This window comes from Stenella coeruleoalba (genome assembly GCF_951394435.1).
Source record: "Stenella coeruleoalba genome assembly, chromosome: 21".
In the NCBI taxonomy this organism is placed as follows: Eukaryota; Metazoa; Chordata; class Mammalia; order Artiodactyla; family Delphinidae; genus Stenella; species Stenella coeruleoalba.
Window position 1 is genome coordinate 5,866,899 of NC_137167.1, and position 24,119 is coordinate 5,891,017.

The 24,119-nt window shown below is 32.7% G+C and overlaps 1 protein-coding gene across 1 annotated transcript in view; it reads right to left on the reverse strand.

The window, feature by feature from the left end:
- Positions 1-24,119, reverse strand: part of LOC307179583 (disintegrin and metalloproteinase domain-containing protein 5-like) — a 129,895-nt gene that overhangs the window by 21,344 nt on the left and 84,432 nt on the right. The window contains exons 15-18 of the mRNA XM_079908939.1: positions 18,376-18,466; positions 17,527-17,746; positions 2,112-2,198; positions 1,282-1,393 (exon numbers count right to left, since the gene is read on the reverse strand). Coding sequence (XP_079765065.1) covers positions 1,282-1,393; positions 2,112-2,198; positions 17,527-17,746; positions 18,376-18,466 — 510 coding nt within the window. The remainder of the gene's footprint in view (positions 1-1,281; positions 1,394-2,111; positions 2,199-17,526; positions 17,747-18,375; positions 18,467-24,119) is intronic.

Genomic DNA, 24,119 nt, shown 5'->3' on the forward strand with positions numbered 1-24,119 from the left:
ATTTTGCTACTACTTAAAAGAAGAATGTCTTATAGGCTGCAAGCAGTTCAGAAAAGTATAACTGGAAAATGAAACCAAAAATCAAAAATATGTCCGACTGTATTATGGCACAGAAGGAAGCATGTCAATGCTATTTTCATTAAATATGAGCATATCTTTAATCATTCCTATCATATTTATATTCTTTCTCCTTTCTAAAAGTCCTATGTTTATGTATCTTAAGAATAAACAATAAGATAACCATGCAAAATTTAAATATCTAGTAAAGAATTTTTAAAAAGAGGTAAAATAAATTGCTGTATCAGAGGTTACATTATAAAATATTCTCATTATAAAGCATTGCTGTTTTTGCTCACATATTTTATTTTTTAATTGGTTGTTCTATAAACTACTATTGATCAGCACTGTTTACTAGTTCTATTGCTATTTCACTTAAATAATAGCAATTTATGTAACAAAAGTACACAGTACAGAATAATATACAATTTCAAATAAATGCCTATTCTTTCAACATATTTATGTGAAAATAATAATATACGTGTAGTTGTATATGTTAAATGATTATGTTTATTTTTTGGTCTGATACACAGTCTGATACAGCTGTGTTTTAGCTGTCTGAAAAGTTACTCACCCTAGGTATGCCCCCCACTAATAGTCAAGCTACACATAAGTCTGCCCAGGAGTTCACCATTTAATTGCCCCAAAAGAAAAAGGGTTTGTAAAGGTAGACAGACCTCCTCTTCTCCCAGGTTAGTTTAGGCGGGCTCCAATAACCTTCTGGAACCAGGGACTATCCCCCACCTGTTCCCAGTCTCATCCAGGCCTGCTTGATCTCAAAATACTACTCAGGAACCCTAGAGGGGATATCCTAAAGGGAAATTTCTAAAGATGAGATTGTAGCCCCTAAAATGCAGGAGAAAGGAGTAGCCTTGAAAGATTCTGGTGGCATTAATATTACAATGACTACTAACATCATTTAAAACTAGGAATATATGAGACAATACAAAGTGAATAATCTAAATTAACTAATCAAATTATATGCACGGGAATTTCTACTTTTAAAATTTCCTACCACTAGTTACACTTTTTGTTAGACAATGTCAGTGTTGATATATAAAGAAGAGTTCAAACTTAACTGTCTTAGAGTCTTTTAAAATCTTACAAGTAAAGTAAAACCGTATTTGTTGACATTAGTTGCTTTGCAATGTGACTTGGAACGTACAACCGTAATTTATTGTCTTACATATTGTCTTTGATTAATAAAGTTTTAAAGACACTAACCAACTTTCCTCCTGTGTCCATCATCAATACTTCCAAAATCTTTTGCCATCGGCTTGCAATGAGGAGGAGCAAACCCCATTCTACAATGGCAATGGTTAAAATTGTTGCAGACCTAGAATAATCAGAAAATAGAACAATTTTTATGTACAAAGATGGTTTTCAATAGAGGCCAATTAATATTCTACACGTATTCAACAGAGAATTTATTCCAGAGAATTTATCCATTCCAGAGAATTTACCTTAAATAGACAAATTCAACAAATTTTCTCTTGACATTTCCCATACTGTAGAAAGTATATCTGGCTTCTGTTGCCAAATCAATTTTTGCCAAATAAATTCTTTTGCCAAATAAATTCTTTCAACTCTCCCCACAGCCAGACCAAACTACTGTCAATCACCAGTAACATGCCTCTAATTATCATTTACTTCCTAGCTTCACAGAACAGCCCAGACACTAAATTAATGAGCAAGACCAGCAAGAAAATCCTAATGACCTTTATTTACCATTTCCTGCCTTCTCTCTGTAAAAATAAGATCATTTTGGTTAGATGGTAACACATAGTGCTTACAGCACATCCAGCCCACATATTTACCAAACATCTTATACATCCAGAATCATCTTAAATGTTTCTACTTTATCTTCTCTAATAAACAGTTTGGCAAGATTTCTCAAGAAGATAAGATTGAAGTTATAATGTACAAACTGTTAAATGACACCAAGCAGCATGAAAGTGATCAAAAAAATTATTCCAATGATTTCTTTAAATCTCCAAACTGTTTATTGAATTGTTCAAAGCATGTTGCTTAAAATGAAAACTGAAATTACTTACTCCATTTGAATTACAATCCCTGAAAGAACTGCAGCTCCGAAAATTGACATGGTATTTAAGCTCTACACACTGAAATCCCAGACAATACTGAAAGAAAGCAAAAGAAGTAAAAAACAAATTCAGTCAAACCATCAGATTGTGTGCATAGATAATACATAAGAAAAAATTCAAGAAAATTCAAGAATTTGTATTACCAAGAATTGGCATAAAAATCCAAAACATAAAGTAATAATTGTGACTGCATTGAAATAAATGTGAAATAAGCTATATGCTTTCAGATTGTAAATGTATAGTCTTATATAAGAAGTTGAAACTTTTATTTTCTTACCATCTAGCACCAGAAGTCCTCTTAGAAAGAGAAATATCTGGAAAAATAATTTGATTAGTCCCTTCAGTTCAATAATTATCTGAGAAGCATTTAAAAAATACACGGGCCTGGGTACCTCCTGAGACTGTTATATTAAAATCTCTGGGGCCAGGGGCCAGGTGATTATCATGTGCAGTCAGGGTTAAGAAGCATCGAGTGGGAGGCTGAGGTACTAAAATCATTGCTATGAGGAGCAAAGGAAGGTAAATTACTATCCCATATGGGGAAAAAAATGAGAAGCAAGGATAACAGGTAGTTATATGAGGTAATAGGACAATGAGAGACTCCCATGGGTGAGATGGCTAAAAGGCCTTCTAAGAAAAGGAATGTTTAATGTGTGAATTACATTGTCCTAATTTATGGCATTAAATTGTGTGACCTTTCCCAATTATACAAAATTTTTCAGTAAACTCAATACTTTACGAAAGAGTTTTGTTCTTTGGTGAGTTGTGTCTTTGGATCATAATAACAGGGTATGCAGAAAGAAGAGGATCAGAATTCTGAAATAGAGATTTGAGCCAATATCATTTACATTTCAAGGGGAGAGAGATCTCAGGTCTTATTTGTATCTATATGTTTCCAAATGAGCAAGATGTGACAGATACTTGGATTATTTTCTTGCACTATTACCAAAGAGCATTATATAAAAATAAATTTGAATTGAGCAAGCAAACCTTGAGACTTTCTCTCAAAAGAAATGTAAATTTATTTAATTTTCCAGAGTAGCTCTTGGGATTAATAATTTCTAGGATTCATTAGAACATTAAATGGTTGTTAGATATATTGTTTGTTTATAGGATATTAGAACATTCTAAAACATTCTAAAATTATAGTATGCTATATTATTAACTGTTAATACTGTTCTCTTGTTCTTATGTATAACATAAGTGATAACTATAATATGTTACAGCAGAATATAATATTGTAAAAATAGTATTCAATTTAATTAAAACATTCATCTACCAATCAGAAAAAAATCAGAGTTGATTATAAGAAGTTAAAATCAGTGTAACTTTGAAGGTTCTATTGAAACAATGAATACAATTCAAGAAAGTTGTTGCAAAAACATTCCAAAGGAGGAAAAATGCTTGATCATATAATAACTTACTCACCCCAAACTAGTATTCACATGAGATCTTCAAATGTTAGCTAAAAATTACTCCCTATAGTGCATGCAAGAGCACTTGATTACATATTGCCGAACATAAAAAAATGAGCTGTATAAAAATTACTTAAAAGTAATGTTGCTGTTAAAAAGAGGTGTGGAGGTCATTAAAAACAAATATTGCTGGAATATTGCTAATATACCTGTTAAAAATTGTCCACACTTGTAAATAGAGAAAATTGGAGAACCACATTTCTTTTCAATGTCATTTCTGAACATTCATTAAAGGACCCATCTAAGGTAAACCTAAAGGTTATTTAATTATCTAAGGAATGTACTTTGTATAACTTGCTAGTCAGTACTGATAAGAGCCTAGATTTTGTGAACTTATATGTTAACATAGTTTTTGTCTGGCCGGTATGTAAATGAGTTTTGTCTGATTGAAATGATAACCCGAAATTACGGTTTTATTACTCTATAGGACATTAGCAGATTTTACTTCGAACCTAACAACTGTATTTCAACATTCTTTCACCTAATGCCTCTAAAGTAGGGTGATTCCCAAGTGGCATCAAAAATTTAACTTGGCTGATTCTCCATTTCTCTGAGTTTTTTTCTTCTCATTTTGGTTTTTTGTTGCTTTGTTTTTGTTTCTGATTCTTGACCAAGTCAGTAAGTCTGCTCATGATGTGTATATATTTGTGAGTGCTTGTATATATGCATATACACATGTGTATACACATACAATTTTGCTTAGTTTATATATTACAGAATGGCTATACCTTTGGGTTGTATTAACTTGTTCATTTTTGTCACTTTAAAAAGAAAATGAGTGTGACTGTAAGGGATTGTATTAGGTGTGTATGAGTTTTTAGGCTGCTAACTAGCTTCTGTATGAGAGGCAGAAATAAATTATCTACCTTTACATCTTCCTGAAATATAACTTAATTGGTTTAAAAATTATAATTACTACAATTAGGACATGCCAGTAGCAATAATGGCAGAAGACAATTATGTCTCAGGATAATAGGATGTGTAATTGCTTCTCAAAAGACAAAACTGTTTTATCCTAATGCTATATCTGGTTGTTTCAGAATATGAAAGAGGACAGTGAATGTCAAGGCTTGAATGAATATGGAAAATTATAGACATTTTGTGCAAGGTAACCTTGGTTTTGTTGATAATACCTATGCACAAGAAAATAATGATTCTGAAAAAAATTTAGCAACAATTGTTCAATTTTGGTGGGGTCATTCATAAGATAATTTAACAAATATCCTTGTGAATACCATAAAGCCTCATACTATATTGATGCAAAATTAGAATTTGGGTTTTTAAAAATTGTATACATGGAAATTGCTTGTGAAGTATTCAGTTTGCTCTTTACAGTGGTAGTCCAAGGTTTTTGTTTACTTTCTATAAATTTACCTGGATGGCAGAGATTCCATATTTCACCAGAATAATTTTCTATGCTTTGTATTATGTAAATGGTTATTTTTAAAAACCTCCCTGTTTTTTGAAAGAGCTAAAGTTCCCTATAATTTTAGTACCTTTTCCTATTTTATGCAAGCTCTTGCACTGTCACTTTGATTAACAGGGAGTTAAGCAATTTTTACTAGATAACCAATAATCCTTTTTAATTAAGTAACCACCTTGGACAACTCTGGTGACTTTACCTTACCAAGGTCAGAGTCTAAAGTCAAAAATATTTTTTTTTCTTCATGATTTTAATAATACCTAAAACTATCTTTGAGGTTTCTGAGATTGCCATCAGAAAATAACAGATTTGTTCTCTTATCTCATAAATATAAGAATGCTAGAAATAATTACAATTTGTTTGGTATTCTCCATTATTTATTTATTTTTGTAAGATATTAGTTTTTTAATGAAAACTCATCATATTGTAATGGCTTTTTACAAAATAAGAGAAACTATTGTTCCTAATTGCAGTTGGGAAGAATTTTACAATATCTTTCTTTTTTTAATTCATTTTTAAATTTAAGTAGTTAATTTACAATGTTGTGTTAGTTTCAGGTGTACAGCAAAGTGATTCAGATATATACATATGTTTTCTTTTTCAGGTTCTTTTCCATTATAGGTTGTTACAAGACCTTGAATATAGTTCTCTGTGCTGTACAGTAGGTCCTTGTTGTGTACCTAGTTTATACATAGTAGTGTGTATACTGTAATCCCAAACTCCTAATTTATGATATTCTCCATTATTTCCTAATAGATAGCAATGTAAGAGCTGCATAGGAAGAACTGTCAAAGAAATTCAGCCAGCCTTCCCTAGGTTAATTTTAAATGTTATTAATATAAGCATAACTAATGTTCTTAGCATAAATGTTTCATATATTGTACATGTAACTAGAATGGATTGAATGCTTGTAGAAACTCAAGTCCACTTCTCTTCATAATATTTTCTTATCCTCAAGAGAAACTTTGATCAAACTCTTAATAAATAGTTATTATCACACCCCTGTCTGCAAAATAAGAGATTTTGCTTTTCTCCATTCCCATACTATTGATGACTCTAATAAATGAACCATTCAAACTTTTCAGGCTTTTGATCAACTGGTAGTTTGTGCTTTTCTCTAATGTTTACCTAAAGTTTCTGCTTTCAGGTACAGGATAGAAACTAGGTCTTCACTGACATGTAGAAAGGATCATATCAGGTATTCTACACTATTTGAATTCAAGAATTAGACTCACAGGTACAGGATACGGTGCTTAAGCTGATACTGAGGAGACAATTTCAGAACACACCATATGGCTGAATTAGGCTTTATTGGAATCCTTTATATCCAGGAATATAATGCCATATGAAAGCAAACTGCTAACTCAAAATCCAGGGGAATAAGAATCAATTATACAGGGCTAAATTAAATAATGAGAAAAATTAACTGTGGTTATACATTTCAGATGATATATCAGAAAGCCCTTTTTCTTTCTTCTTGATGCATTTCTAATCCTCAGTTTATTAGCTATGCTTTTATAAACTGAAATGAAACATTTTAAAACTAGGAACTGGTTCTCACTAGTGCCCTCAAATTCAGAAACAATACATTTACTGTTCCTTCACTTTTTATGGCAATGCAATTATTTATAGGCTCAATAATGGTCCACCATTACCCTCCTACCATAAATAACTAGAAAACTAGACAAATTATAGAAAACAACTATTTTTACACATTGGACTATAGGCAGAACAAGACTATGATCTCTGAGAAAAAAATAAAAAACAAATGAGGTGAGCCCTCCTATTTTCCAGGCTCTTTGCTTGGAGGCAATTTCCTGATTAAGGTGTAGTGAGGAGGAACCCAAACACAGTTGGGAAATCTTGTTGAGTAAAGGAGATGGGGATTCAAGTATGTGAAGGTTAGGAGGCTGTGGAACCTAGAATTTGCTGGGAAGACTATTCTAGAGGAGAGAACTACAAATGAAAGATTTCTATAAACCTACATAGGAACTGCCTTCTGTCTTTGGCTGAATACAATCTGCACCTGCACAGGGCTAACATCCATAAGACTGAACAAGAACTACTTCCAGAGGAAAAAAATTAGCAAGGAACTATAAGATGAATAGTTCCAGAAATCATACAACATGGAAATCATACAAGGTCCTATCAGCGTGAATGTACAGGCCATGTTGAATGAACAGAATATTCAATAGAGACCATAGAAGGGTCACAACTCAGAACTGGGGCAAATTTAGCCTAAAGTAAAATTTAGACCCTAAAATATTTACTCTATGCCTTCAAAGAGCTTAACAACAAGTCTTGAAAGTTTAAAATGATCTGCAAGTCTACCCAACAAAGAATTGAAGGTAATGATCAAAGAACTCAGGAGAAGATTGGAAGAAAAAAGTGAAAAGTTAGAAGTTTCTAAAAAAGAGTTAGAAAATATAAGGAACAACCAAACAGAGATGAAGAATACAATAACTGAAATAGAAAACATACTAGAAGAAATCAATTATAGACTAATTGATACAGAGGAGTGGATCAGTGAGCTGGAAGACAGAGTAGTGGAAATCACTGATGCCGAACAGAAAAAAGAGTAAGAGGAAATGAGGAAAGTTTAAGAGACCTCTGGTACAATATTCTGTGCACTAATATTCATTTTATAGAGATCTCGGAAGGAGAAGAGAGAGAGAAAGGGACTGAAAACATATTTTAAAACGTAATAGCTGAAACAAATCCCTAACCTGGAAAAGGAAGCAGACATCCAAGCACAGGAAGCTGAGAAAGTTCCAAATAGGATCAACCCAAAGAGGAATACACCAAGACACACTGTAGTGAAAATGGCAAAAATTAAAGACAAAGAATATTAAAAGCAAAAGGGGGAAAACAACAAATTACATACACGAGAACTCCCATAAGACTATTAGCTGACTTTTCAGCAGAAACTTTGCAGGTCAGAAGGGGGTGGCACAATATTTTTGAAGTGATGAAAGGAAGAAAAACGACAACCAACAATACTCTAGCTGGCAAGGCTTTCATTCAGATTTGATGGTAAGATCAACAGTTTTACAGGCAAGCAAAAGCTAAAAGAGTTCAGCACCAGCAAGCCACCTTTACAAAAAATGTTAAAGGGACTTCTCTAAATGAAAATGAAAAGGCCACAACTAGAAACGTGAAAATTACAAAACAAAAAATCTCACTGGTTAATGAAAATATATAGTAATGGTAGTAAATCAACCACATATTTATATACATGGAAGGTTAAAAGACAAAAACAGTAAAGTCACTTATATCCACAATGAATAGTAAAGGGATATGAAAAACAAAAATATGTGAAATATGATGTCAAAAATGTGGGGGAAGGGGAGTAAAATGCAGGATTGTTAAAATGTGGTTGAACTTCAGAAATCAGCAATTTAAAATTATATATATATATATATATATATATATAGTTTTATATAAACTTCATGTTAACCACAAACCAAAAATCTATAATAGATACACACACACAAAAAAAGATGTGTGCAAACATAACACTAACTATAGTCATTAAATCAGAAGGTAAGAGAGCAAAAAGAGAAAGTAACAAAAAAGAGAAGTACAAAAACAACCCCAAAACAAATAATAAAATAGCAATAAGTACATGACTATCAATAATTACTTTAAAGGAAAGTGGACTAAATGTTCCAATCAAAAGACACAGAGTAGCTAAATGAATACAGAAACAAGATCATATACATGCTGCCTACAAGAGACTCACTTCAGAGCTAAAGACACACATGGACTAACTGTGAGGGAATAAAAAAGGGTATTCCATACAAATGGAAACAAAAAGAAAGCCAGGATAGCAATAATTATACCAGACAAAATAGACTTTAAAATAAAGACTGTTACAAGAAACAGAGATGATAATATAAATGATGACAATGATAAAAGGATTAGCACAAGATATGAAAACCTTTAAATATGCATGCACCCAACACAGAAGCAATTAAACACATAAAGCAAATATTAACAGACATAAAGGGAGAAATTGCCAGTAACATAATAATAGTGGGGGACTTTAACGGCCCACTTACAACAATGAAGAGATCATACTGACAGAAAATCAGTAAGGAAACACTGGCCTTAAATAACACATTAAAACAAAGAGACTTCATAGATATATATAGAACATTCCATCTAAAGCAGTAGAATACACATTCTTTTCAAGTGCACAGGGAACATTCTCCAGGACAGATCACATGCCACAAAAAAAAGATACTAGGCCACAAAACAAGTCCGGGTAAATTTAGTTGAAATCATATAAAGCATCTTTTCTGACCACAAGGTGATTGAGACTAGAAATTAACTATGAGGGAAAAAAAAAAACCAAACGTGGAGCCTGAATAATATGCTGCACAACAAAAATGTATCACTGAAGAAATCAAATAAGAAATTTTAAATGCTTGGAGACAACGAAAATTAAAACACTATAATTGAAAATCCATGGGATGCAGCAAAGGTAGTTCTAAGAAGGAAAATTATAATGATACAAGCATACCTCAGGAGACAAGAAAAATCTCAAACAACTTAAACTTACTTAACAACTTAACAACTTAACTTAAACAACTTAAACTCCTTTAGTTACTTAAAGGAACTAGAAAAAGAAGAACAAACAAAATCCAAAGTTATTTGAAAGAGTGAAATCATAAAGATCAGAGCCAAAATAACTAAAATAGGGACAAAAAAAAAAACCCACACACAATAGGAGAGACCAATGAAACAAGAGCTGGTTCCTTGAAAAAGAAACAAAATTAATAAACCTTTAGCCAGACCCATCAAGAAAAAGAAGAGAGAGGGCCCAAATCAATAATACCAGAAATGGAAAAAAAAGTTACAACTAATACAACAGAAATACAAAGGATCATAAAAGATATTCCAAAAATTATATGACAATGAAATGGACAAAGTCCTAGAAATGTACAATTTCCCAAGACTGAATAAGGGGTAAAAACAAAATCTGAACAGACCAATTACCAGTATGAAACAGAATCAGTAATTTAAAAACACTCCCAACAAACAGAAGTCCAGGACTAGATGGATTCACAGTAAAATTCTACCAAACATTTGTAAGAGAGTTAACAGCTATTTTGCTCAAATTATTCTAAAAAATTGCAGAGAAAGAAATGTACCCAAAATCATTCTAAGAGGCCAGTATCACCCTGATACCAAAACCAGACCAAGATATCACACACAAAAAAGAAAATTACAAGGAAATATCACTGACAAACATAGATGCAAAAATCCTCGACAAAATATTAGCAAACCAAATCCAACAATATATGAAAAGGATCATACACCATGGTGCAGTGGGAATGTAATCCAGAGATACAAAAATGGTTCAATACCCACAATTCAATCAATGTGATACACATATTAACAAATTTAAGAATAAAAATTATATGATTATCTCAATACCTGCAGAAAAATCTATGGACAAAATTCAATGCCACTTATAATACAAACTCTCAGCAAAGTGGGAATAGAAGGAATATACCTCAATGTAATAAGGGACATACATGCTAATTCCACAGCTAACATCATACTCAATGGTGAAAAGCTCAAACCATTTCCTCTAAGATCAGGAACAAGACAAGAATGCCCCCTCTCACCACTTTTATTCACCATAGTATTGTAAGTCCTAGCCAGAACAATCAGACAAGAAAAAAATAAAAGAAATCCAAATTGAAAAGGAAGAAATAAAACTGTCACTGTTTGCAGATGACATGATATTATGTATAGGAAACCCTAAAAATACCACAAAAACTACTAAAGCTAATTCAGTAAAGATGCATGATACAAAACTAATATACAGAAATCTGCCCCATTTTTATACACTATCAGAGAATTTTTTTTCAAAATTCCAATTTCAGTTGCATCAAAATAATATAATACCTAGGAATAAATCTAACTAAGGAGGTAAAAGACCAGTACTTAGAAAACTGTAAGACACTGATGAAAGTAACTGACGACAATACAAACAGATGGAAAGATGTACTGTGTTCACGGATTGGAAGGATATTGTTAAAATGTCCATACTACCTAAAGCAATCTACAGATTTAATGCAAGCCCTATCAAGATACCCATGACATATTTTCACTGAAATAGAACAAATAATTCTAAAATGTATATGGAACCCCAAAAGACCCCAAATAGCCAAAACAATCTTGAGAAAAAGAACAAAGCAGGATGTATAACTCTCCCTGATTTCACACTATATCACAAAGCAACAGTAATCAAAACAATATGGTACTGGCATAAAAAAGACACAAAGATTAATGGACCCATATAGAGAGCCCAGAAGTAAACCAACACACTTATGGTGAATTAATCTATCACAAAGGAAGCAAGAATAGACAATGGTAAAAAGACATCAATAAGTGATGTTGGGAAAACTGGACAGCTGCATGTAAAATAATTAATTTAGAACATTTTCTCATCCCATAGACAAAAAATAAACTGAAAATGGATTAAATACCTAAATGTAAGACTGGAAACCATAAAACTTCTTGAAGAAAACATAAAAGAATGCTCTTTGTCATAAATTGTAGTGATAATTTTTTTTGGTCTGTAACCTAAGGCAAAGGAAACAAAAGCAAAAATAAACAAACAGGACCTAATTAAACTCAAAAGCTTTTGCACAGCAAGGAAACCATTGACAAAATGAAGAAAACCTACTGAATGGGAGAAAATATTTACAAATGATATGACCAACAAGGGATTAATATGCAAAATATATACACAGGTCATACAACTCAATATCAAAAACCCAAAATACTCAATTAAAAAATGAACAGAAGACCCGAATACATATTTTTCCCAGGAAGACATACAGAAGGCAAACAGGCACATAAAAAGATGCTGAAAATTCATAATCATCAGTTGTAACTTGTCCTTTTTCAATTTTAATTTTATTGACTTGAGTCCTCTGCTTTTCTTTCTTGATGAGTCTGGCTAAAGGTTTATCAATTTTGTTTAACTTCTCAAAGAACCAACTTTTAGATTCATTGATCTTAGCTATTTTTTTCTTTGTCTCTATTTCATTTATTTCTGCTCTGATCTTTGTGATTTCTTTCCTTCTACTAACTTTGGGTTTTGTTTGTTCTTCTTTCTCTAATTCCTTTAGGTGTAAGGTTAGATTTATTTGAGATTTTTCTTGTTTCTTGAGGTAGGTTTGTATTGCTATAAACTGCCCTCTTAGAACTGCTTTTGCTGCATCCCATAGGTTTTGGATTATTATGTTTTCATTGTAATTTGTCTCTAGGTATTTTTTGATTTCCTCTTTGATTTCTTCAGTGATTTCTTGGTTATTTAGTAGCATATTGTTTAGCCTCCATGTGTTTATATTTTTTACAGTTTTTTTTCCCTGTAATTGATATCTTGTCTCATAGCATTGTGGTCAGAAAAGATGCTTGATATGATTTCGATTTTCTTAAATTTACTGAGGTTTGCTTCATGACCCAAGGTATGGTCTATCCTGGAGAATGTTCCATGAGCACTTGAGAGGAAAGTTTATTCTGTTGCTTTCAAATGGAATGTTCTATAAATATCAATTAAGTCCCTTTGGTCTATGTGTCATTTAAGGTCTGTGTCTTTACTGGTTTTCTGTCTGGATGATCTGTCCATTGATGAAAGTGGGGTGTTACAATCCCCCACTATCATTGCATTATTGTCGATTTCTCCTTTTATGGCTGTTAGCATTTGCCTTATATTTTGAGGTGCTCCTATGTTGGGAGCATATATATTTACAATTGTTATATCTTCTTCTTGGATTTATCCCTTGATCATTATGTACTGTCCCTGCTTTGCCTCTTGTAACATTCTGTATTTTAAAATCTATTTTGTCTGGTATGAATAGTGCTACACCAGCTTTCTTTTGATTCCCATTTCCATGGATTATCTTTTTCCATCCCCTCACTTTCAGTCTGTATGTGTCCTTAGATCTGAAGTGGGTCTCTTGTAGACAGCATATATATAGGTCTTGTTTTTATATCTATTCAGCCATTCTAGGTCTTTTGGTTGGAGTATTTAATATATGTACATTTAAGGTAATTATTGATATGTATGTTTTATTGTCATTTATTAACTATTTTAGATTTTTGGGGGGTCTTTTTTCTCCCTTTGTCTTTTGTTCTCGTGTTGTGATTTGATGTCTATCTTTAGTGATGTGCTTAGATTGCTTTTTCTTTTTTGTCTGTGTATCTATTGTAGATTTTTGTTGTGTGGTTCCCATGAGGTTTCGATATAGCAGTCTATATGTATACCAGACTGTTTAAAATTGTTGATCTCTTAGTTTCAAATGCGTTTCCAATATCCTGTATTTGTACTCCCCTCTTCTCACAATTGCTTGTTTTGATATCATATTTGTGTGTGGATGAATTCCTACCTTTACTTTATGTTTGCCTTTAATGGTGAGCTTCTCCATTCATAATTTTCTTTTTTCTTGTTGTGGCCTTTTCTTTTCCGCCTAGAGAATTTTCTTTAGGATTTTTTTAATGCTGGTTTGGTGGTGCTGAATTCTCTTAGCTTTTGCTTGTCTGGAAAACTTTTGATTTTTCCATCAAATCTGAATGAGAGCTTTGTTGGATAGCATATTCTTGGTTGTAGGATTTTCCCTTTCATCATTTAAAATATGCAGAGCCATTCCCTTCTGGCCTGCAGAGTTTCTGCTGAAAAATCAGCTGATAGCCTTATCAGGGTTCCCTTGTGTGTTATTTGTTGATTTTCCCTTGTGGCTTTTAATATTTTTTCTTGTCTTTAATTTTTATTTGTTTCATTAATATGTGTCTCAGTGTGTTAATCCTTGGGTTTCTCTTGTATGGGATTCTCTGCATTTCCTGGACTTGAGTGACTGTTTCCTTGCTAAAGTTAGAGAATTTTTGGCTATAATCTCTTCAAAAATATTCTCAGGCCCTTTCTCTCTCTCTTCCTATCCTGGGACCCCTTTAATGCAAATGTTGGTGCATTTAATGTTGCGCCAGAGGTCTCTTAGACTGCCCTCATTTCTTTTCATTCTTTTTTCTTTATTCTGTCTTGTGGCAGTGATTTCTACCATTCTGTCTTCCAGCTCACTTATTCGTTTTTCTGCCTCAGTTACTCTGCTATTGATTCCTTCTAGTGTATTTTTCATTTCACTTATTGTATAGTTCATCTCTGTCTGTTCTTTAAATCTTCTAGCTCTTTGTTAAACATCTCTTGTAATTTCTTGGTCTGTCCCTCCATTCTTTTTCTGAGATCCTGGATGATCTTTACTATCATTACTCTGAATTCTTTTTCAGGTAGTTTGTCTATCTCCACTTCATTTAGTTGTTCTTGTGGGTTTTTATTTTGCTCCTTTGTCTGGAACATTTTTCTCTACTGTCTCCTTTAGTCTAGAAATACACCCACACACCTATGGTCAATCTACGACAAATGAGGCAAGAATATACAATGGAATAAAGACAGTCTTTTCAGTAAGTGGTGTTGGTAAAACTGGAGAGCTACATGTACAAGAATGAAATTAGAACATTCTTTAACATCATACACAAAAATAAACTCAAAATGGATTAAAGTCCTAAATATAAGACCAGATACTATAAAACTCTTAGAGGAAAACACAGGCAGAACACTCTTTGACATAAATCAGAGCAAAATATTTTTTGAGCCCTCTCCTAGAGTAATGGAAATAAAAACAAAAATAAACAAATGGGACCTAATTAAACTTAAATGCTTGTGCACTGCAAAGGAAACCATAAACAAAATGAAAAGACAACCCACAGAATGGGAGAAAATATTTACAAACAAAGCTACCAATGAGGGATTAATCTCCAAAATATACAAACAGCTCATGCAGTTCTATGTCAAAAAAGCAAACAACCCAATAAAAAATGGACAGAAGGTCTAAATAGACATTTCTCCAAAGAAAACACACAGATGGCCAAACAGCACATGAAAAGATGCTCAACATCACTAATTATCAGAGCAATGCAAATCAAAACTACAAAAGGTATCACCTCACACCGGTCAGAATGGCCATCAACAAAAAGTCTACAAACAATAAATTCTGGAGATGGTGTGGAGAAAAGGGAACCCTCCTACACTGTTGGTGGGAACGTAAATTGGTACAACCACTGTGGAGAACAGTATGGAAGCTACTTAAAAAATGAAAAGTATAACTACCATATGATCCAGCAATCCCATTCCTGGGCATATATCCAGAGAAAACCATAATCCGAAAGGATACATGTACCCCAATGTTCACTGCAGCACTATTTACAATAGCCAAGATTTGGATGCAACCTAAATGTCCATCTAGAGAAAAATGGATAAAGAAGATGTAGTACATATATACAATGGACTATTACTCAGACATAAAAAGGAACGAAATAATGCCATCTGCAGCAACATGGATGGACCTAGAGAATTTTCATATTAAGTGAACTAAGTCAGACAAAGAAAGATAACTATCATATGATATCACTCATATGTCTAATCTAATTTTTAAAATGAAACAAATTCTTATTTGAAAAACAGAAACAGACTTACAGGTATCAAAACCAAACTTATGGTTACCAAAGGGGAAACATGGTGGGGAGTGATAAGTCAGGAGCTTGGGATGAATATACACACACTACTATATATAAGATAGAAAACCAGCAAGGATCTGCAGTGTAGCACAGGGAACTCTACTCAAGATTCTGGGAAAACGTATACAAGAAAAGAATCTAAGAAAAGAATGAGTATATGTACATGTATAACTGAATCAATTTGCTGTACACCTGAAATTAACACAACATTGTAAATCAACTATACTCCCATAAAATTAAAATTAAAAAATAAATGTAAAAAATTGTTAATGATCAGAGAAATGCAAATCAAAACCACAATGAGATTATCACCTCACACCCGTCAAATGTTTATCATCAAAAGTCTACAAATAATAAATGCTGGAGAGGGTGTGGAGAAAAGGAAACCATAGTGCACTGTTGGTGGGAATGTATTTTGCTATAGCCACTGTGGAAAACAGTATGGCGGGTCTTCAAAAAACTAAAAATAGAATTACCATGTAATCCATCAATTCCATACCTAAATATACATGCAAAGAAAATGAAAACACTAATTCAAAAAGATATATGCACTCCAGTACTCATAGCAGCATTATTTATGATAGCTAAGATACAGAAGCAACCTAAGTGTCCATCAACAGATGAATGGATAAAGAAGATGTGGTACATATATACAATAGAGTAGTACTCAGCCATAAATACAAGTGAAATTTTGCCTTTTGTGACAACATGGATGGACCTTGAGGGTATTACACTTAATAAGTCAGAAAGAGAAAGACAAATACTATATATTATCACATATATGGAATCTAAAATATGAAATGAGTGAACATAACAAAACAGAAACAGGTATAGAAAACAAACTAGTGGTTACCAGTGGGGATAGGGAAGTGGGGAGGGGAAAGAGAGGCACAGGTGATTAAGAATATATGTAAAATAAATAAACTACAAGTATATATTATACAAGCAAAGGGACTATAACCAATATTTTATAATAACTTTAGAGTATAATCTATAAAAATGTTGAATCACTCTGCTGCATACGTGAAACTTTTATAATATCATAAATCAACTACACCTCAATAAAAAATGTATGTAGATCCCGAGCCCTCGATAAGACGGAACATAACTTCCTACTTTTTAAGTCTGGTATATACATAGTGACTTTTTCAATAAAGTGCAAAATGGAAAGAGGGGGAAAAGAGTAATTTTACAGTGAGAAATCTGGGAACATTACCTCAGCCAGGTAATCAAGGTTAATGTCAACATGCACATATACTTGATATGATGAAAGGGCACTTTACCTGTGCATTTTCCTCCCAAGAACACATAAACCCAATCTAATCACAAGAAAAACATTACACAAATCCAAATTGAGGGACATTCTACAGAATATCAACCAGTTCTACTCCAAAATGTCAAGGCCATCAAAAACAAGGAAATTCTGAGAAATTGTCAAGAGGAGCTTAATAAATGTCCTGTGGTATTCTGAGTGGAATCCTGCAAAAGGACACTAGGTAAAAAGCCAAGGAAATCCGAATGAAGCATGGACTTCAGTTAAAAATAATGTATCAACATTGCTTCATTGATTATAGCAAATGTACCATACTGTTGTTAGATGTTAATAATAGGGGTGTTGCTTAGCGGTGAGGTGTTCAATATGGGCAACAGGGAAATCTGGGGGTCGATAGCATGGTCTAAAACTGAACGTGGTGATGGTTGTGCAACTCTATAAATTAATCAAAAGCAATGAATTGTACACTTACCATGGGTGAATTTTATGGCAAATGATACCTCAATAAGGCTGTTTTAAAATGCATTGGTTGGTATATTGGCAAAATGAGTACAAGCATAAAAAATAATTTTTAAAACACTTAAAATATTTAGTTATAATTACCATTTCAGGACCACACACAGTGCCATCTTCTACAAATGTTTGATCTCTGTCTTCAGGGTTTTCAACTGTGGTCAGTGTATTTCTAGGTGTCCTCCCTGTGGTTAGAAATGTTGATGTACACAGGTCATCTCGTACATGTGTATAAATCACAGATAAATTTCGGCGTCTTACTAAAGCTTTGTGAGGCCAGGTACAAACTAATTTTCCACATAACACATGGCTAGAAGCATAATGAAGAAGAAAAGTTTCTTATTATTTACAGAAATAATGTAGATTGCTGATATAGCTAAATTTTTAAAGTATTTTACTAACTTAAATCCACATTTCAAAAATTTTCTCTAAGTAAATTTTTTTGAGCACACTGACTCATGTATGATGTGGCTCTTTTTGTTTTGTGCAGAAATGTAGCAAGGGAAAAATTAATCATTTTTGCAATCTGACAGCCATGATCTGGTCTATATTAGCTTCTGAAATTTGAGCAAATGATCATTGGTCTTTGATTTTTTTCATTAGTACAATGGGATAAATAATTCTAACTACAAATATTTGATGTATATAAACATATATTTATAATATATAGCATAAATATATAATGAATATAAAGGAACTAACACAATGCCTACCTCAGCCCATCAATAAACACAGGTGATTTTTATGGTCATTATTCTAACATTATAGACACTGAAAACATGTTGTTTGTAGGAAATAGGTAATACTGTTCAGCTCAGATCATGAAACAAGAGAAAACTTGTTATAAAATGGCATCTTAGCTTGTACATAATATGTTCCAGAATCTTAGCAATATACAACCTACATTCCAAACAAAATTATAATTTTCTAAATACATACGGGTAATTACAAAAATTTCGGCCACAGTTTCCAAATTTATCTCCTCTTGCATTTATTTCCTCAAAACAAGCAAATGGAGCACCTCTAGATGCTAAAAGAAAAAAAGAAACTTAAGTAAGTAAATTACAACACACAATTCCAATTATCATGATAGAAATAACAGACCCAGTCTGGAAATTATAATGTTATCCCTAGGAAGGTTTATAACTACCTCGCATTAAAAAGTTGCTGGGGATAGATCAAGATTAATTACTCAAATGGCTATATACTATTAGAAAAATAAGCAGTCATTGCCTCTCTATTCCTCTAAACTGTTTATGCTCTGCCTTAGTTATCTACCAAATGTGAAAATAAAGTTTGCTCTTACTACAAAAAAAAGAGGAAAGAGACGGGATTTATAATGCGATACTGACAAGAAGCCCAAAGAGCATTTCATTTAACTCTTCCTATTCCACACTAGAGTCCTCAGCTGTGTTCCCTAGTAACCTAACAATCACTAAACAAGAACTATTGAATTTTAAAATTAGGAAGGATGTGAATGTTCATCTACTTTGGCCATTTAAAATAGTTCTATCTAATTTTAAGATCATGAAAAATTAGAAGATATTTAAAGCTGCCCCATCACTTTGACTTGATGATTTAGAGGTAGGCAGTGTTGCTCATTTTAATCACATGTAATAAGAACTGAGATCTTTTGTTGTCGCTACGTTTAATTGACAAGGGAATTCTCCTTAGCAATTTCACAGATTTTTATAGTTGGAGAACATGATCTATAAACTTCACTCTATCTCCTGAAATTTTGTCATTTGCAACAATATGGATGGACCTGGATGGTTAAGCTTAGTGAAAGTCATATAGAGAAAGAAAAATACTGTATGTTTTCACTTACATGTGAAATCAAAAAACTAAATAAATAAAACAAGCAAATGACTGTAACAAAAAAGAAGCAGAATCACAGATACAAACTAGTTACCAGTTGAGAGAGGATTTTAGGAGTGGCAAATTATAGGAAGGGGATTAACAGTTACAAACTACAAGGTATAAAAATAAATAAAATATATGAATATAACATACACCACAGGAAATGTAGCCTATATTTTATAATAACTTTATATGGAGTATAATTTATAAAAATATAAAATCAGGAATTCCCTGACAGTCCAGTGGCTAGGTCTCTGCACTTTCACTGCACAGGGCATGGGTTTGATCACTGCTTGGGAACTAAGATAACACGTGCCACATGGTGCAGCCAAAAATAAATGAATGAGTGAATAAATAAATAAATAAAATCACTATATTGTATACCTGAAACTAACATAATATTGGAAATAAACTATACTTCCATAAAATAAAATAAATTACTGAATTAGAGGAGACAAAAAATAGAATGAAAAGGAACGAAGAACACCTACCTGACCTATGGGGTACCGTCAAAGAAATGACAAACACATCATTGCAGTCCCAGAAGGAGAAGAGAGTGAGAAAGGGATAGAATGCTTCTTTAAAGAAATAATGGATGATAATGTCCCACGCCTGGGAGGGATTTGGATATCCAAGTTTATAAAGCTAATAGATCACCTCAAAATTCAACTCAAAGTAATCTTTTGCAATGCACATAATCATAAGACTGTCTAAACCAAAGACAATGAGATAATTATAAAAGCAGCAACAGAAAAAAATTTTCTCATACAAGGAAACTCCCATAAGGATATCTAAATTTCTCAGTAGAGACTTTGTAGGCCAGGAGAGAATGGGATGATCTATTAAAACTGCTAAGAGAAAGAAACTGTCAAACAAGAATGTTTTAACCAGAAAAGCTGTTAATCAGAATTGAAGGGGAAATAAAGACTTTCCCTAAGAAACAAAAATGGAGGGAATTCACCACCACTAAACCTGTCTTACAGGAAATGTTGAAAAGAGTTCTACAAGCTGAAGTAAAGGGATGCTAATTAGTAACATTAAAACAAATGAAAATGTGAAACATACTGGTAAAAACAAGCATATAGTCAGATTCAGCATGCTCTAATACTGTAATATGGTGATGTGTCAACTCCTTGATTCTAATATAAAAGTTGGAGGAAGAAAGTATTAAAAATAGCTATAGCTTCAACAACTTTTAGTGGGTACACAATATGAAAAGATGTAGTTCTCAGTACAAGAAAAATTGTTTGTAACTATACATGGCGACAGATGTTAACAACACTTATTATGATCATTTTGCAATATTTAAAAGTATTGAATCACTATGTTGCACAACTGATATTAATATAATATCATATTTCAATTATACCTCAATTTTAAAAAAATGTAAGTGGTGACATCGAAAATATGAAAGGGGATAAAAGGATAGAGTTTTTAATGTGATCAAAGATAAATTATCATATGTTTTATGTGAGCCTCATGGTAACCACAAAGCAAACACTTAAAGTAGATACAGAAAAGATAAACAGAAGGGAATCAAAGTATACCACTATAGAAAATCATTAATTTACAAAGGAAGGTAAAAAGAAAAGAATAAAAGAAAAATAGAGTTACAAAACACAAAACACCCAGAAAACAACAAATAAGATGGCATTAGTTGACTGTTAAGTAACAGTAATTCTTTAAACATTAATGAACTGAATTCTCCAGTCAAAAGACATACGGTGGCTGGATAGAAAAAAAAAAAAGACCCTATTATGCGGCCTACAAGAGACTCAGTAGAGTATTAAGGACACACAGAATGTCAAAAGTAAGACATGGTAAAATATATTCCATGCAAGTGGAAGCCAAAAGAGAGCAAAGGTAGCTGTATTTACATCAGACAAAATAGACTTAGGCAAAAATAGAAACAAGAGACCAAGATGGTCATTATGTAATGATAAAGAGGTCAATTCATCAAGAAGATATAACAATCATAAATATATATGCACTCAACAATGGAGCACCTAACTATATTAAACAAATACTAACAGATATGAAGGGAGAAATAGACAAAAATACAATAATAGTAGGGGAACTCAACACACCACTTTCAACAATGGATAGTTCATTCAGACAGAAAATCAACAAATAAACGTTGGACATGAACCATACATTAAACCAAAGGGATCTGACAAACATATTCGGAAGATTCCATCCAACAGCAGCAGAATTCACATTCTTCTCAAGCACACATGGTACATTCTCCAGTATAGAGCAGTGTTAGGTCACAAAACAAGGCTTAGCAAATTTAAGAAGACTGACATCATAGTAATTATATTTTCTGACCACAAAGGTATAAAACTAGAAATCAATAAGAGAAGTAAAGCTGGAAAATTAACAAATATGTGGATATTAAACAATATGTTCCTGCACAACCAGTGGGTCAAAGAAGAAATCAAACAAGAAATCAAGAAATATCTTAAAACAAACAAAAATATAACATATGAAAATCTCTGGGATGCTACAAAAGCAGTTCTAAGAAGAAAGCTTACAACAACAAATGGTACATTAAGGAAAAATAAGGATCTCAAATAAAGAACCTCACTTTACTTAACAAGGAAGTAGAAAAATAACAAACTAAGGCAAATGTTAGCAGAAGGAAGGAAATAACAAACATCAGAGCAGAAATAAATGAAATAGAGACCAGAAAATAATAGAAAGAAATGAAGAGCTAGTTTTTTGAAAAGAAAGATTTGACAAAACTTTAGCTAGACTAAATCAGAAAAAAGAGAGGGCTCAAATAAATGAGAATTTAAAGAGAAAATATTACAACTGGTACCACAGAGTACAAAGGATCTTGAGAGACTACTGTCAACAATTATAAACCAACAAACTGGACAATCTAGAAAAAATGGATAAAATCTTCAAATACATACAAACTACCAAGACTGAAACATGAAGAAATAGAAAATCTGAACAGACTAATTACAAATAAGGAGGTTCAAAAAACTTCCAACACAGAAAAGCCCAGGGCCAGGTGGTTTCACAGGTGAATATCAAACATTTAAAGAAGAATGAATGTCCATCCTTCTCAAACTCTTCCAAAAGATTGAAGAGAAGGAAACACCTGCAAACTCAATTTATGGGGCCAGCATTATCCTGCTACGAAAACCAAAGTGTAAGGATACTACAGACCAATAACACAATAACCCCAATAAATACAGAAAATTACAGACCAGTAACCCAAATAACCCCAATAAATACAGATGCTAAATTTCTCAGAAATATTAGCAAACCAAATTCAATATCACATTAAAATAATAATTCACCATGATCAAGTGGGATTTATCTCTGGGATGCAAGGTTGGTTCAACGAATGGAAATCAATAAATGTGATATGTCACATTAATAGAACGAAAGATAAAATTATATGATCATCTCAATAAATGCATAAAAGGCATTTGACATAATACAACATCCTCTCATGGTAAAAACTCTCAACAAATTGGAACTGGAAGGAACATACTGCAACACAACAAAGGCCATATATGACAAACTCACAGCCAACGTCATACTCAGTGGTGAAAGGTTGAAAACTTTTCTTCCATGATCAGGAAAAAGACAACAGGGCCCATTCTCACCAGTCCTACTCAACATAGCACTGGAAGTCATAGCTAGAGCAATTCGGAAAGACAAAAATTGAAAAGCATCCAAATCAGAAAGGAAGAAATAAAATTGCCCTTGTTTGCAGATGATATGATCTTATATACAGAAAATCCTAAGACTCTACAAAAAAATTCTTAGAATAAACAAATTTGTTTAAGTTACAGGATACAAAACATATATGAGACAGTTGCATTTCTGCCCACTAATAACTAAACATTTGAAAAAGAAAAAGAAACAAAGAAACCAATCCAATTTACAAAAGGATTTGAAAGAATAAAATACTTAGGAATAAATTTAACCAAGGAGGTGAAATATCTGTCCACTGAAAACAAGGTTTTGATGAAAGAAATTGAAGAAGACACAAACAAATGGGAATATATCCCATTATCATGTATTGGAAGAATTAATATTATTTAAATGTCTGTATTACACAAAGCTGTCTATAGATTCAATGCAATCCCTATCAAAATTCCAATGGCATTTTTCAACAGAAATAGAAAAAACAATCCTATCATTTTTGTGGAGCCATAAAAGACCCCATATAGCCAAAGCAATCCTGAGAAAGAAAAATAAGGATCCAGGGGCTTCACACTTCTTGATTTCAAATTACACTAAAAGTTTTAGTAATCAAAACAATATGGTATTGCCACAAAAATAGACACATAGAACAATGGAACATAGTTGAGAGCCCATAAATAATCCCCTACACACAGTCCACTAAGATTTGACAAGGGAGCCAAGAAACTCAATAGGGAAAGGAGAGTCTACTCAATTAATGCTGTTGGGAAAACTGCATAACCACATGCAGAAGAATGCAATTGGACCTCTATCTTACACTGCTCAGAAAAATGAACTTGAAATGGACTAAAGACTCAAACATAAGACATGAAACAGTAAAACTTCTAGGAGGAAACAGGGAAAGAGCTCCTTGACATTTATCTTGGCAGCAGCAATTTACTGAATGTGACACCAAAAGCAGAAGCAACAAAAGCAAAAATAAGTGAGACTACATCAAACTAAAAAGCTACTGCATAGCAAAAGAAACAAGTAATAAAATAAAAAGAAACCTACAGAAGGAGAGAATATTTGAAAATCATATATGTGATAAGGCATTCATATCCAAAGCACATAGAGAACTCTTACAACTCCATAACAACAACAAAGATTCGAAAATG